General features: G+C 54.2%; 1 protein-coding gene across 4 annotated transcripts in view; it reads right to left on the bottom strand.

Annotated features, from left to right (window-relative positions):
- Positions 1-2070: 2070 nt before the first annotated feature.
- The window catches only part of PTPN5 (protein tyrosine phosphatase, non-receptor type 5), a 44089-nt gene continuing 30121 nt past the window's right edge, over positions 2071-16038 (bottom strand). For 2 of the 4 annotated variants that reach the window (XM_008070333.1, XM_021718714.1), the window contains exons 6-14: positions 15768-16009; positions 14314-14503; positions 11323-11407; positions 7610-7689; positions 7289-7426; positions 6635-6745; positions 3817-3977; positions 3607-3720; positions 2071-3189 (exon numbers count right to left, since the gene is read on the bottom strand). In XM_008070333.1, the coding sequence (XP_008068524.1) occupies positions 3096-3189; positions 3607-3720; positions 3817-3977; positions 6635-6745; positions 7289-7426; positions 7610-7689; positions 11323-11407; positions 14314-14503; positions 15768-16009 (1215 nt within the window). In that variant the 3' untranslated portion in view covers positions 2071-3095. The remainder of the gene's footprint in view (positions 3190-3606; positions 3721-3816; positions 3978-6634; positions 6746-7288; positions 7427-7609; positions 7690-11322; positions 11408-14313; positions 14504-15767; positions 16010-16038) is intronic. The other 2 variants (XM_008070334.2, XM_008070335.1) reach the window with 2 other exon arrangements.

The following is a 16038-nucleotide window of genomic DNA, read 5'->3' as shown; positions in this document are numbered from 1 at the left end:
TGACTTGCTGGGCTCCAGCGATCCTTCTGCCTCAGCCTTCCAAGTAGCTGGAACTACAGGCACGTGCTACCACCCCCGGCTAATTTTTGATTTATTGTAGAGATGAGGTCTCACCCGCAGGCTCAGGCAATCTACTCGCCTCGGCCTCCCAATGTGGTGGGATTACAGACTGAACCACCGAGCCCGGCCTAAACCTCTATTTCTATGAGAAAACTGATGTCTGAGAGAAATGACCTGTCCAAGGTTACTCAGACTAGACTCTTGGCTCTTGCCTTCCAGAAAGCTCCAAAGCCTTCTTCTGAGCCAGGTGGTTTGAGGCTGGCTACCTTCCCTTCCCCACACCCCATGTATCTCTGCCCAGGCTGCTTCTCCTTCTGGGTTCTAAGACCATTCCCCTGCCCTGGCTCCTGCCCTCTGCCCTGTGTCCTACCCTAGCTGGCTCTGTCCCCTTCTTGGGGGCTGAGGGAAGCCTTACCTTTCACGCTGACCAGTCCCTCCCAACACTTTGCAAGCGATGTCCACGGCTTTGGAGGCTCAGCTAGTGCCTGGACTGTGGGAGTGGCCAGTCTCCGTCTTCCTTTGCCCCAACTGTGGGGCCACCAGTGTCGCTGGGTCCTTAAATGTCTGGCCCCCTGGGGGCGATTCCTTACTTAGGCTCTGCAGCTGTCTCAGCTAGGTGGCACACTGCTTTGTGTGTGGGGGGAAGGGTAGGAGGGTATAGGTGGAGGGGAAGGGAAGCAAGGTTGGATTCAGGCAGGAGGAAATGTTGGAGACCAGGCGGGAAGGAGCCCCAGGGTGGTGATCCAGGGGTACTTTCCCGTTCCCTTGTGGTAGAGGTTTTGGTTCTCCCTGCTGCTGGGTGGGGGCTCTCTGAGCTGAGGGGCTCAGAGTAGTTGTGTGTGTTTGTGTGTATGTGTGTGCGCGCACATGTGCACACTCAGGTTCATGTGCATTGCACAGAGCAACATGGCTCAGGGAGCAAAGCAACAGGTCTGTTTTCCAGGGAGAGGATGAATTGGTGGTGGTGGTGGGGTCTATGGAATCTGCCATTTTGCACAAGCCCAAGGGTGCCATTCAGGTTGCTCTATGTGTGGTCCACTCACAGCCTGAGTGGCTTCACACGGTCACCCTGGGGGGGGATAGGGACACGTTAGCTCTCTTCCCCCTTCTCACTCCAACAACCCAATCTCCCTTATCTGGGTAGAAGGGTAAGAGGGTTCATTCTCCCAGGGAAATCTTTGTTTGAGGGTGGCTGGAGAGCATACTCCCCACTTCTCTACTTTCCTCATCGTCTGCAGCATACCCTGCATGTCTGAACCATTGACCAACCCATCCCAGGCTCTTGGTAAGGACCTATTAGCTGGTCAGCAGCTCTGCCTGATCCCCTCCTGCCCTGGGGTGACCCCCCCCAGCTGCCAGCAGTGTCATCACAGCTACTTTTGCTCCATCCCAGGGGGACAGGGGACAAGAATAGAGCGGGGGTGTCCAGGGTAGCTCAGGATCTGAGCCCATGGACAGATTCCCTGGGCCCATTGGGAGAGACTCTTCTCAACCCTGGCCTTACAAGGGAAATATCTGAGCTGCAGCTGCTACTGGACCTGTGGGGCTAACATGGGATATGTGTTTGACTGATAGGGAGGGGCCTGGGCGTGACCTGAATGTGTCTTTGCTCCAGCCTTGACCTCTCTGCCCCATCTCTTGGAGCTGTTGGCCTGCCAGCCACTTTGCGACCCCCCAAGCCTCATGCCTCTAATCCCAGCACTTTGGGAGGCTGCAGCAGGAGGATTGCTTGAGCCTAGGAGCTCAAGACCAGCCTGATTAACATCAAGACCTGGTCCTCAAAGCTCCCCGTGGCTCAGAGCATCTGGCTGGTCTGGGGCCGAGGGGGTGTGGGAATTCTGCAGAATGGACTTATTTTGGCTTTTCAAATCTGGACTCATTCCATACTCCCAACCTCCACAAGGGGCACCAGTGAGTGTTTGGGCAGAGCTCTCCCTAGGGCTAGTAAGGAGGGTTAGGGCTACCGGGGGAGGGGAGGGGAGGTGAGGCAAATCACACAGACCCAGGAGGTTAGTTTTGCTCAAAATGCTCCGTTTATTGCTCTATTCAATGGCCACGAGCGGAATATAAAAAGACACCAAATGTTTCTGTCTGCCGTGGAATAAATATGTAAAGTCAGCAATAAAAACACGTGGCTTCAAGATAACACACGTTGCCAGAGTCATGCATGCTCAGCTGATGGGCTCTCAACACACGCATGGACATGGGAACGCACGCAGAGCGATGCGCAGCGAGACTTCTGGGAAGGCTTTCCCACAGTGACACAGAAAAACATCCTACATAGAGCTGGGGCTGAATCCTCACCCCACCCTGGGGCACCCCTCCCCCACCCCCACCCAGATGCTCTGGGCTCCCCACCCCTATCGGTCTCCTTCCTCCCCGTGCCTCACAGGCTGGTCATTGCCTCCTGAGGACAACTGACACCCAGAGGCCATCCTGGCTGTGATGCCCGCTCCAACCCAGAGACCTCTCCCCCCACAGCTGAGATCTCTCTGCCAACCACTCAGGGGCTCCCCTTGCCTGACCTCCAGGTCATCCACCGGTTGGGAGAAGTAGGGGTGGGGGCCCCAGGCAGACACCTCCGCCTGGGCTGCTTAGGGGGTGGAGCCCATGACCCCTTCCTGGCCGAGGAGACACAGTGTCCGGTACAGACGGCAGAGACGGATGGACAGACAGAACACGCTGCGGCAGGACACTTGGAGTGCGGCATGGAAACATTTTGGATCAAGTAGCGATGGAACCATCATTAAAAACTGAGGCCCCAAGTCTGCGTGGTGTGGGTCAGGTCCTGGGGCCCCAGGCCTGGCCTGGCACGTCCCTCCCCTGCCCTCCCCCGATTCCCCAATATATACAGTAGGAAGAGCTATGCTGGGGGGTGGGGGCCAAGCCAAGACTAACAGAGGATGAAGGGAGCAGACTGAAGAGGAGGAAGCGGGAGAGGGTGGGGGCAGGGGGCCGGCCCAGGACCCGAGGTAGGGCCCCCGGGCGATCAGGGTGAGGACGCAGACTTAGAGAACCTTGGAGGAGCAGCGTGGTCACTCTGGGGGCTGGTGGGACAGCTGCTTTTCATAGAGGCTCATGACGTGGTGTACAAACTGGTACTGCTCACAGGTCTGGATCATGCCGCCCCTGCCCGGCAGAGATGCACGGTGGGGGTGGGTGAACAGGGGGGTGGTCTGCAGGAGGGCGCCCCGCACCCAGGAGGATGGATCATTTGTGAGGCATGCCAGGGGTCTTGTGTAGCTTGGAGAGCCCAACCCTTGCCAACCCTTGCCTTCTGCCCCCTCCTGTCAGGGACGCAGATGACATGTCCCGCCACTTTCAGGCCCCTGTCTTTCCACCAGCAGTTTCTCATCCCTCTTCACCCAGCTGCCTATTGTCTGGATCCTGCCCCTCTGCCCGGCTGTCCGCCCTACTCCTTGTCCGCCTGCCAGTCTATACCTCGTTCATTCATCTGCCTCTCGCCCCCACGCACAGAGTGTCTCTCCCAGCTGCTCCCTGGGCTCTGGCTTCCCCATGTACCCCCATCCCCACCCGCGGACTGACCTGTCTTGGCGGAGCTGGCATGTGGTCTTCAGGATGTCCACCACGCCCTCATTCCGCAGCTGCTGGCAGCAGATGCTGGTGGCGATGAAGCAGCCGGTCCTCCCAATCCCTGCACTGAGGGCCAAGGGGACGGGGGACAGGGGGTGAGGGGCAGAGCACACCCTGTGGGCGAGGGCTGCCCTGCTCCGGGGGCTGGCTGGGAAGACACACCTGCAGTGGACAATGATGGGGGCACAGTGGGGTCCCTCCTGCTGGGCTGCCTCCTCCACCTCCTGCACCAGGTGCAGGAGCGGAGGGGCACGGTCCGGGGTCTTCTGGTCAGGCCAGGACGTGAACCAGTAATGCTTCAGGCCTCGCTCTTCAGTCCCACTCTGTTAGGAGACACAGGTCCGTCCCAGACACACGTGAGCTCTTCCTGCCCACAAACCAGCCTGGAGATGGAGATGGGTCGGAGGAGGAAGAACACCCAGAGTGCGTCTCCGTAGCCCCACCCACATACGTCATATGGCCCAGCGGCTCCAGAGACCCAACACCACCTTGGTAGTGGGGTGGGGTCAGCTGTGTCAGGCATCACTCTTGTCCTTGGTTCTGCCCCACAACTCCAGAATCACCCAAGAGGGGCCAAGAGTCCCATCTCCACCTTATTGCCACCTCTCGGGTTCCTTATCTTAAAGGGTAGTATAGTCCCTTAGCCACATAACCCAGAGCCCCAGGGATCCCCCTCTCACGTTGCTGTGCTTGCCTGGAGTGTCACACCTCTGCCCTCTTTGGGGGTGGCCAGTCCTACTGCCTCTTCAGGCCCCTCCACTGCCACTTTGACCTTTATCATTGCTTGAGTGTGTGCGATCTCCCCTTCATCCCTTCTGTCCCAGACCCAGTGTCAAACTGGTCGACCTACGACATAAATCTGGACATGCTGCTCTCCTGCTCAAAACCCTTTGCTATGGACTGTTTGTGACTCCCCACCCCAAATTCACATGTTGAAACCAAATTCCCAGGGTGATGGTTTCTGGAGGTAGGGACCTTGGGAAGTGATAGGTCATGAGGGTGGGTCTCCATGAATGAGATTCGTGCCCTTGTAGAAGAGGCCCCAGAGATCTCCCTAACCCCTCCTGCCCTGTGAGAACATGAACCAGATAGTGGGACCAGAACCTGACTGTGCTGGTGCCGTGATCTTGGACTTCCCGGCTTCTAGAACTGTAAGGAATAAATCTGTTTCTATAAGCCAGTCAGTCTATGGTATTTATGTTAAAGCAGCCTGAATACACTACAGCACCCTTCAATGGCTCTCACTGATCTCCAAATAAAACCCACTCTCTGTTGTCCTTAGCCTGGCAAACATGACACTTGATACATGGTCTGCCCTTCCAGGCATATCTCCTGTCCCTGCATGCTTGTACTCGATGCTTTCATACTCCAAAAGATTTGCAGGTAAAATCTCAATGCACACAGGTGTGTGCACACACGCACACACACATGCATGCATATATACACACTCCCGATCCATCTTCCATGCCCTCACTTTTGCTTTTTTCTCTCCTGGGAGTGCTCTTCCCACTAGATTGCCCCTGGTTAAGTCTAACTCAGCTGTCAAGACACTATTCAGCATTACCAGCTCCAGGAAGCCCTCCCGACTGGCAGAGTGTCCTTCTTCTATATCCTTACCTATCTCTAGCTTGGTACTTACCACCTCATGGGCGCTTCTTGAGGAAAGAGTCCAGGCTTTGGACAGCTCTGTGTTCTCAGCACCCAACCGAGAATCAAGCCCAGGGCAGGTGCTTGTCATGGTTTATGAACAAAAGTAAACACACTCAGTCCCCCAGATGCCCTGGTTCTTCCCTAACCAGCCCCGTGGCACCTCACCTGAGCCTCTTTCTGGAGGATTTCTGCTTAGGAAGCCAGTTCCTCGGGCCCGTGTGTTACCTGGCTGTGTCAGCTACCAACTTCCTGGCCCTTCATGCCATTTGGCAAGACCTGTATCTTGGAGTCGCTCAGGTGGGCACTGCCCGCTGGGGGCTGAGGTGCCCCCAACACCCGGCCTAGCACCCTATCCAGTGGGAGAGGGAGAATTTCAGGCCTCAAGCTCATTTTCTGTAGCTGGGCGCTGTGGCTGTCAGCATCAATGAATTTCCTGGGCTGTTTCTGGATAGGACATCAGCACTGGATGCCTGAATCTCCTCTTCCAGCCTCTGGGGTTATTACAGTGGGCTCTACCATCCCCAAACATGGGCTTGTCCTTTTTCAAAAACAGAACCTGCTAATCCCCTGATTCCAAAGGAACAGTCTCCTCTGTTATGCCTTCCCTGAAAGAAGCACAATTTCGGGGCAGGAGGATTCTCCCACCACTCTCCTGGCTGTTCTGTTATGGCTCATGTTTTTGTGTCTTCCTTTTTGTTGCCGAGCCACAGCCTTCCTGGGTAACCCCAAAGCAGCAAGGCATGCCTGCCCTCTCGTGGACAGATTGGGAAATATAGGCAGAAGGCTGGGAGCCCAGGTGAAGAGATGTTTCTAGGCAGGATCTCAAAGTCATAAATGAACCCTCAGTTATGAGAACCATTATAAGGACAGTGCTGGAGGCTGCTGAAGTCCCCACAGACAGTCCTGGCCTCGGGTACATGTGAAGCAGAGCTAGAAGGCATTATGAATGACAAGGCAGAGAGAGAGAGAGAGAGAGAGAGAGAGAGAGAGAGAGAGAGACAGAGACAGAGAGAGAGAGAGAGAGAGAGAGAGAGAGAGAGAGAGAGAGAGAGAGAGAGAGAGAGAGAAGGAGGGGAGAGGATGTACCCATGCGAGAAGAACCCAACAGCATTAAATACAACTGAGATTTGGGAAATGTTAGGGGTTTGGTCCTGCCTCTGGTCCCCAAATCCATTCACCCCTCCCTCATCTCGGCTTATCAGTCAAGACTGGCAGTGATCCAGGCCTTTATTTAAGCTACTCTGGGGCCCTGTTCTCTGTGGAGTCCCCAAGGAAACTCGAGCACTCCATCCTCCCAGCCCAGCCCAGCCCAGCTCAGCCCAGGCCTCACCTTGAGGGAGATGAGTCGCAGCCGGTAATCCTCTGTGTGAATGACCTTCCGCACAGTGATCTCCACACCGTCGTACACCACCTGCTCCTCCGGCCAGTACTCAGTGCACTTCTGCAGGGACCCAGATCAGGCTGCGATACAACCCCAATTGCTTCCCACGTGCTCCCCGACACCCCTCCAGGGCCAGCAGAGAAACACAAGGGCAGCAGGTTTGTTGTTAGAGTGTTGGGCTCAAATCTCAGCTTCAGAACCTACACGCTACTTCCCTTTTCTGAGCCTTGGCTTCCTCATCTGGAAAATGGAAGTCCTACCCATTTTGAAGTACTTTTATAGGGAGTTCATTAAATGGGCTGTCGTGGGTATCAAAGTAGCCAGCAGCAGTTCTGGCAGGCTGGGAGGCGAAAGTGCATGGTGTTGAAGATCACAGGCGCTGGGGGTGAAGAGACCATTCCAGGCTCTGTCTATGACTGTCTGTCTCTGCCCGTGACTGTCTGAGCAAATGACTTAACCCCACTGAGCTTCTCATTTCCTCATCTTGGCAGTAGAGTGGCCATTGCCAACCTCACAGGATTGTCGAAAGGATTAATATGAAAATGAGACACTTGGCGCAAGGCACAAAGCAGGAGGTGCTTGGTGGTGGTGCAGGGTCCCTACCTCGTTCATCTCCTCGATGTTGGTGATCATGACAATGATGGGTGTGTGTTCCTGCCACACCATGCGCCAGAAGTCGGCCACCGTGCTAACAATGGGTCCCTGAGTGGCGATGTACACCTTCTCCTCTCCACCGTAGCCCTGTGGCCAGCCAAGTCCGGGCTGTGAGGGTCAGAGGCCACGCTCCCAGGGCCCAGTTCCCACACACAGGCTCTTCCCCAGGGCTGGCAGGAGCCAGACTGGCTTAGGGATAAGGCTGGAGGATGGAGCTCATCGACTCAGGCCTCGCCTTCAGCGAGAGGCCGTCAGAATGGGCATACGTACCCGGATGTAGTTGGCATTGATGTAGGAATTCAGAGGATCATCGGGGTCTGGTGAGGTCAGACACACTCTGCTGTGAGGGTCTGGGGTAGGGGGAGACAGGTAAGGCCGGAAGCTGGGCCCTCTGGTGCAGGGCCCACCTTTTCCGGCCCACTCCAGGGCACCCACATTTCTTTCATTCCTTTTTTTTTTTGTTTTTTTTTTGAGAAAGCAGAATTTATTGAGAGGACAGGAAAGCTCTCAGAGTGGGGGGGGACCCAAGGGGGTTTCCTGGGTACCCACATTTCTTCTGGGACCTTAGCAATTCTTCCTTTCCTTACCAGTAGCAAAACACTGACCCATCTGAGGTCCATTCAGACAGGTGAGGACCCAGGCTGAAGAGAGGAGCAGAGATAGAGAGAGGCTATGGGTCTCTGCCTCTGTAGGACCAATACCTGCCCTTTGCCTGGGCCCCTTAAGCTACCCTATACTTGTTGTATCTAATGTTTTAGAGAGGAGAAAGCTAAGCCAAGAAAGGAGTTACCTAGGGCACAGAGCCTGGACAGCAGGAGGCAGCAGGAGTTTGAGTACACACTGACACTGACTTGCTGTGTAAACTTGTAAAAGCCACAGTCTTTCTAAGTCTCAGTTTTCCTATCTATAAAATGGGGCAAAGATGCCTAATTTCTTAGGCAATTGGGAAGATAAATGATAAAATGGATGTGAAAGTGAGGTATAAACTGTAAAGTGCTTTATAAATCTATAGGGCTGTTAATATTTAGGGATAGAAAGCTGAGGGAAATTACTGGGATAAAAAGGATAAGGCCTCCCATGTCTGGAATGAGACTGTAGGGTCTCAGCTACATGGATATGTATGCAAAAGTTGTATTTTTTTTCAATCTATTCACATGTCAAATCCCGTAGCCACAGATTCTCCTAATATACTGCTTCTCTTCTTGGAGGGAATTTTGCTTTGTTCCTGCAAGAGCCTTTCACATTGACTGTTCCATCAGCCTGCAGGGGTAGGACTGAGCCAGGGAGGCTGTGTGGGAGTATCAGGGAGGCTGCTGGGGGCCTGGAGTACTGGGCCCTGGTCTAGATTTGTCACCAGCCCACTGGTTTATCCCTTCTCTAGGACTCTGTTTCTCTCCTGTCACAGGGAGGCATTTTCAGTGTGCACATCATAGGGCTCTCAAAGGCTGTCCTAGGGAGTCATTAAGAGTCTACACTGCTGAGCCAAAGAGGCTGGGTTCAAATCCTGACTCCAAGACTTACTGGAAGTGCCAGTATGGGCACTCCTCTTCTTCTCCCTGTGCCTCATCTCTAAACTGGAAACTCTCCTTCCACAATGATCTCACTTATCTTGTAAAGGTTAAAACAGCTCATGAACATTAATGAGGGGAGCACCTCAAGCAGTAACGTAGACTAGCATATGGGAAACACTGGGTAGCAGTTAGTGCTGTGATGACTGCTGTTATTACAAGTTTCATCATCATTTAACAGACAAAAGGAAGAGTCCCAAATCTGGCAGGACAAACAGGGAAGGTGATGTGTATAAGTCTCCCTCTCCAGCCCGTTTCTTGCCCCAGCCCCACTGCCTGGGGTTTTTGGCGGTGACATGGGGGCAGTTCTTGCAAAGAGGGGTATGGAGGTTGGCAGGGGTAGAGGAGGAGCAAGGGTAAGAGGGAAGGAGGGCTCTGGGGGACCAACAGCAGAGAGGAACAAGACGCTTTGCATGGCCAGAGCCCTTCTCCTTGTTTGCTGGGAATCTATCCCATTAGGTTCAACCCACAGGCCAAGGTGGGACTGGAGACAGGAGATACTGGAGAGGAACCAGGTAACAAAGAGTCTTATGAGTCATACTTAGAAAGCCAAACCTAACCCTGAGTATGACAAGGCTGACGCTGATAGTGTTTAAGGATGAGAATGACATAATTCGATATCTGTTTGGCATCATGTTGGTGGTGATGGTAGAAGATGGGCAGGAGAGGGGAATATGGAAATCAGGGAGTTAAGGGATTCCCGCAATGATCCACATAAGAAGGACCAGAGTTCACAGGCTGCCCTGCTGGCACGACTTCAGGGGCATCCATATCAGTGTTGTCTATATAAATGGTGCCCTCTGGAACTGGGCAACCTGAAAGCCCCCAGAAAGCCATGTGGCCGTGAGATTACATTCTCATGGCTATGGTGTCTACCCTGTGCCAGGCACTGTTTTGGTGAGTGGGACATGTGGTGAAAAGGACAGGAATTTCTCCCCTACATCTTCTTCTCAATGCTGAATATTGGGCTGCTGGTCCCTCTGGTGTCACTGTCCGTGGACCCATCTCTCCCACTAGATTAGGAGTTCCTTGTGTGGAGTCTGTGTCTTGCTCATGTCCCTGGGGCAGAAGCGGAGGACATGTGTCCCTAGTGCATGAGAAAACAAAGTTCAGGGCAGCCTGCATCTGAGAGGCAGCCTCTGCCAGACCTGCCCTGCCCTCTGCCCCCCCCAAGCCTGAATCTGAGGGCAAAGGGTTAAGTCTTGCTGGACATGGACAAGATTCTCTGCTGGGCTTGGGGGCCTAGAGGCTCAGCTGCGGCTTAAACCCCTCAGCAACCCCGGGGGGATGGCATAGAATCCTGGCCTGCTCCCACTTTCCTCCCGTGGCCAGTCTGGGCGGTCAGCAGAGCCCTGGCTTCTGGGGTACTTGCGCCCCTCCCTTCAGGTAGGGCTGGGAGGAGGAGGGCAGATGGGGGAAGAGGTGAGCAGCCCTGAATAATGCATCCTGGCCTTAAATGGCGCTTTGTTTAACCGGAACTACCTAGAGACTGCGTCACCATAGCAACTACAAGTCGATATTTTAAAAGTTAAAAATAAGTCATGACATCTTACATGTTGTTAGAGATGCTGATGGCAAAACTCCCTTTTTAAAGGCTTGCTGCTCCACAAACTGAGTGGAGTAGGTTTGTAGGGACTCACTTTCAACAAGTCACCCTCAAGCTAGCCCCGGGGCCTGGGACTGGTACTTGGCAGGGGTGGCAGACACACAGGGGCTTGAGAAAAGTTACCGGAACACAACACCCTAAGGCTGAAAGAGGAACATCAGGTCACCTGGTCTAAATGCCCCCCAAGGGCGAAAAACCCTCTCAGACCTTCAGGGGATGGCTCATGCAGCCTCACTGGAACACACTGAGGAATGGTGGGGAGCCCTACCTGTCAGAGGCAGTTCATTTGTCCGTGGGGGTGGATGTCTTTTTTAGAGTACCTTGTGGGAATGGATTTCCCTTTTAGAGGACTTACAATCTGACCAAACTCAACACAACGTAAATAAGGAGCCCGATTCTGGGGTAACAGAGGCCCAGGTGTGAAATTCTGCTCTGCACTTCCTAGCTGTGGAAGAGGCACTTAACCTCTCTGAGACTTAATTTCGTTTCCTTAAAAATCTGCCCACTCTGGAGAGATAAAGGACGTCACCACAATACTGGCCTGGAGTTGCTGACATCACCGCCCTTTCTGTTGGGATTTCTACAGAGGCCAGCCCAACACTTGACCAGGCAGGGCCAAGGTCCAGAGTGCCGTGTGTGGGAATACGTCAGCCTCTGCCCTCAGCAGGGTGGCATCTCTGTCCCTTCTCCCCTGGTGGTGAGTGTCCTGTCACCCCTAGAGGCCCAGCTCTGGGCTTAAAGTCCTCCTCAGGATGAGGGCCAACAGGAGAAGGTGGGTCTGCCCCCTGCCTCCGGCAGTGAGTACTCACTGGGAAGTATGGTTTTGTACCGATTCTTCCGTACCAGCCCAGGGATGTCATACTCTTTTGGGTCCACAAAGTTCATGGGGATTTCCTGCAGAAAGAGGACATGAGGGTGTGAGCGACTGTGGGATGGCCCTCACAGATGTTTCAATCTAGGGGCTGCTGTGCCCCTAACTTCCACTCCAGGGGCTGGCTTGAGTGCATGCATTCATTCAACAAACATGTACTGTGAAATGAGTTAGTGCACAGAAAGCCCTTAGAACCGTGCCTGGTACACACTGAGTGCATAATAGATGTGAAGATGATAATGGTTTACTGAGGGCCAGCCTGGCATACAGGAGAATCGGTACAGGAGACACTCCATAAATGGTTGATGAATGGAGAAGAGTGAGATAAAAAGTGACCTGGCCCACTGCCATCTTCCTCCACACTCTCTGTGCAGCGTTCCTTCCTGGGTGTTCCCACCTTGGGACCTGGGTTTGTGCGGCTCACTCTCATAACACCCATCCCCTCCTCATCTCCTCATATTCCGCCTAGGCCACCTCCTCTGAGAAGCCCTCCCTGATTTCCCTGAAGGAAAGAAGTCCCCTCCTGAGCTCGCAGGGGGATTTGAGTCTCCCAATTGCTCTCTGTGTTGAGAAGTTTTGAGTCTGAGCTTCTCTCCTGATGTAGGAAGGTTTCTCAGACCTACTCTCTCTCTCTCTCTCTCTCTCTCTATCTTTCTCTTTTGAGTAGGAGTCTTACTCTGTAGCCCAGGCTGGAGTGCAGTGGCACACTTGCGGTCACTGCAGCCTCGCCTGCTGGGCTCAGGTGATCCTTCCACCTCAGCCTTCCAAGTAGCTGGAACTAAGGGCGTGCACCACCACCCCCAGCTAATTTTTTCATTTATTGTAGAGATGAGGTCTTGCCAAGCTGCCCAGGCTGGTCTTGAACCCCTGGATTCAGGCAATCCTCTCACCTCAGCTTCCCAAAGTGCTGAGATTACAGGCTTGAGCCACCATGCCCAGCTTAGACCTGGTCTCTTGACTTCTAGGTCTGTCTCTACCCTTGTTTACCTGAGGTTCTCAGTCCTGCTTCCAGACCTGAGCTTATGGTTTTGGCTTGCTGGGAGCACTGGTCGCCCCTCCATCTCTCCAGGTTGTCCTCTGACTCCATTTCCTCCCTGGGTCCTTTGTGATGACTCTCCTCTGCCTCTTGCCTCTGCTCTCTCTTCCAATCTGACCCCCAGTTTAGCACTTGGCTGCATCCAGTTTCATATTGGTCCTTGTTCTTGGGCACACTAAGGATGGACTTTGTAAAATGAAGATCATGATACCTTCTAGGGTTGTTGTGAGAATTAAAATAAAAGGCAACGTGTGCAAAACTGCCCAGAGGGGCGGTTCGGGCCATGCTCCTTCCTTTCCTGTGAAACCAACAACAATTCACTGAACTGGAGCAAGTAGAGGATGTAAGTTATCCCTTCAAGGTGGAAACTCAGAGCGAGAGTGGAGGTTGGGGTGCCGAGGAAGCTTTCTAGAGGTATGTGGAATTGGGTGGTGCGCGTGGAGGTATGGCGGGGATCGAGGCATGCAGCAGGGCTGGCCAGTTTGAAGTGAATAGTCCTGGCCGGGTATAGTGGCTCATGCCTGTAATCCCAGCACTCTGGGAGGTTGAGATGAGAGGACTGCTTGAGCCCAGGAGTTAGAGACCAGTCTGGGCAACATGGTGAGACCCTACGAAAAACACAAAAATTAGCCAGGTGTGGTGGTGGGAGCCTGTAGTCTCAGCTGCATGGGAGGCTAAGGTGGAAAGATTGCCTGAGCCCCAGAGTTTGAGGCTGCAGTGAGCCATGATTATGCCACTGCATTCCAGTCTGGGTGACAGAGTGAGACGCTGACTCAAAAAAATAAGTAAATAAAAAGAAGTGAACAGTCCTGCAGGGGTGGGGTGGGGAAGGGTGGCTGGGGCCACACTAGCTCAGGGGGTCGGGGCTACTCTCTTGCGGGCTGTGCCAAACTCTGGAGAATTTGGAGCAGCCAGTCAGAGGGTGACAGAGGTCTTCTCAGAGGGGACAGCTATCTGGTCCATACAGACAGCAGACAGCCCCGGGGCAAGGGTCAAAGAAAGGGAGAGGTGAGGAGGCTCACAGTGTCCTCTCCCCTCTGGCTTCTACCAGGAGGATCTTTTCCCTCTCAACCACTCCAGCCCACAAAAGTGGGTGAGTCACCTGTTTAGTGAGTTTGGTCAAGGATCTGGGCTTTGCAGCCTCAGCCCCTTCTTTCCTCCTCCTCTTGGGGTCCTCCTGCCAAGAAAGAATGGTAGCGGTGCCCCCATGGGGCAAGGCCCGAGACATGCTGACACCGGTAGATGGTGCAAGGGAAGGTCATATAATTCTGGGGTGCAGTATCAGGAAGCTTACTCTTGCTACCCACTGCCAAGCCTCATTTCAAACCCATCTTTCACTGACGATAAAGGTGGTGCTGTGAATGTCCCTACCTTGACTCTTCACAGGTTGAGCACTCAGGCAGATATGCAGGGGTGCCACTTACTGAGCCCCTCAAAGACCCACAGGAGGCCGCTGTTGCAGAGACTGAGCAATCAGGGCCTAAGCTAGAGGCTCAGGGGTGGCCAGGAGGGCAGGTGACTGGAGAGATTTCAAAGGCAGACGAACAAGGCAGGAGGAGGGTGGGAAACAGGAGGGTCAGAAGGGAAGGCTTTCCACGGTGGTAAAGACTTAGGAATGTCACTGAACTCCAATCCCTGCTGGGAGCTTTGCACACGTTCTATCTGTCTCTCTAATCCTTGCAACAACCCGATCATTTCCATCCCCATTTTTCAGATGGGGAAACTGAGGCTCACAGGGGAAGCTGCTTGCTCAAGACGGCGGGAGAGCTGATAATGAAGTGATGCTAGGCTGCTCCAGATGCCGAGATGGGTATCTGGTGATCCCTGCCTGGCGAGGTGGAGCTGGATGTGAGCATAGTGGTCTGCCCACCGGAGGCCGGCGCAGGGACTCACAAAGAATTCTGCCTGCAGCAGGAAAGGGTCCAGGGCCTTTTCGTGAAGCTCCTCGGCTTGGAGGATGCGGGAGGCGCTGAGCAGGTACTCGCGGGCCGACTCCTCACGTGGGGACATGAGATAGCCAAAGCCCTCCTCGTTGCAGCCCGGAGTGCACATGTCCAAGGTCAGGGAGACGTTGGAGCCCCTCCTGGAAGGACCAGGGAATGGGGAGTGAGTCTCAGGGGCAGGGGAAGGGCACTGGCTGGGGCCTTGGGGGTGGGGAGATGAGGAAGGGAGAGATCAGGTGGGAACACGGGGGCCTTGAGGAAGAGGAGTGGGGGTGTGACAAGACCCCTGCCAATAGAGCATGCAGCTCAGCCCAAGGTGTAGACCTGACTTCCTGTCTCCTGCCTCATGCAGTGGAGCAGCCAACTGAGTGGGGGTTTGGGCCCCAGTTCCAAAACTTCCATCCAAAGCCACCCCAACATGGCCCTCTTCTGTGCTGTCCTCCGTAACTGCTGGAGACAGTTCCACCCTGTGGTTCCCGGGTAGATGGGGCTCATAGAGAGAGGACACCCGCCTAGAGCAGGGAGGCGGGGCTCCAGCCCGGGAGGATGTCTCCAGACCTCCACACCACAGCCCTGTGCCCAGCAATCCTGGAACAAGGCTTCTAGGAAGTCAAGGACATCTTATCCCGGACAGGCCAGGACCCTCAGCTGTCAGGGAAGGATGGATCCTAGGAGCAGTACAGTGGCAGCACGGATGCTTACATGGGACAAACTCTACTGTGCTCAGTGTCTAACACCGCAGAACAGGAAGGGCCCTCATTATACAGAAAGGGAAACTGAGTCCCCACAAAAGGACAAGAATTGCTCAGGCTCTTCCAGGAAGGATGTGGCAGAGTTGAAACAAAAAGCTGTTGTTTTTCTGACTCTTCACCCCATTCTTTTCATGATATCATCCGGGTAACTCAAACCTGGTGTGATCTGGCTTGTCCAACTAAACTCTGAAAGAGGGTGTCTCCACTTCCCAAAGTGTGGAACACTCTGAGACACCCTAGGGTCCTGTGGGCAAGTCACTTTGGGATATGACAAAAACTGCTCCTGTGATTTCCATCCCCGTTTCCCTTGCTGGTTTACAACAAACACAAGCATGCTGAAGGCCCTGATAAGACAAGAAGTAATGAAAATTACTCCAAAATGACTTGAGCACACGAGTGTGTGTGTTCACACCTGCATATGCCTGCGCGTGTGTGTGTGTGTGCATGCGCGCGCGAGTGCGTGTATGCACAGTAGCAGTATTTCTCAGCATTCATCTCTGGGCACTTTGATCTACACGCATGACCTGAAGAGCCAGTGTCTATATACAGTGTCTAAGCTGTCAGACCAGGGCACTGGGAATGAGTCAGGCATCCACCCTTCTGACCAGGAGCTAAGTGCCCGTAGAGCCCACCCCTCTTCCACCCCTCCCACCTCTCCTGCAGACCCATGGACTTGACGGTGAGCGAGGTGGGGTCGGCCTCAGGCTTGATGTCCATCACGCAGTCAAACACAGGGGTCTCGGGCACTGGGTCCAGGTCCAGGAAGTCATCCTCAACCTTTTCCTCCATCCACTCCGAGTAGGTGAAGGAGGGCTGGCGGCTCACTGACTGGCGCCTGTCCTCGGGGGGTAGTGGGGTGGTTGGCTCTGGGGGGGTCTTCAGGAGGTGCCACACCTGGTTGGGGCATGCGGCATCATGGACCC

The sequence above is a fragment of the Carlito syrichta genome, unplaced genomic scaffold, assembly GCF_000164805.1.
Source record: "Carlito syrichta isolate Samal-C Ts95f unplaced genomic scaffold, Tarsius_syrichta-2.0.1 Scaffold313345, whole genome shotgun sequence".
NCBI lineage: Eukaryota > Metazoa > Chordata > Mammalia > Primates > Tarsiidae > Carlito > Carlito syrichta.
This window is presented reverse-complemented; position numbering and strand designations above follow the sequence as displayed.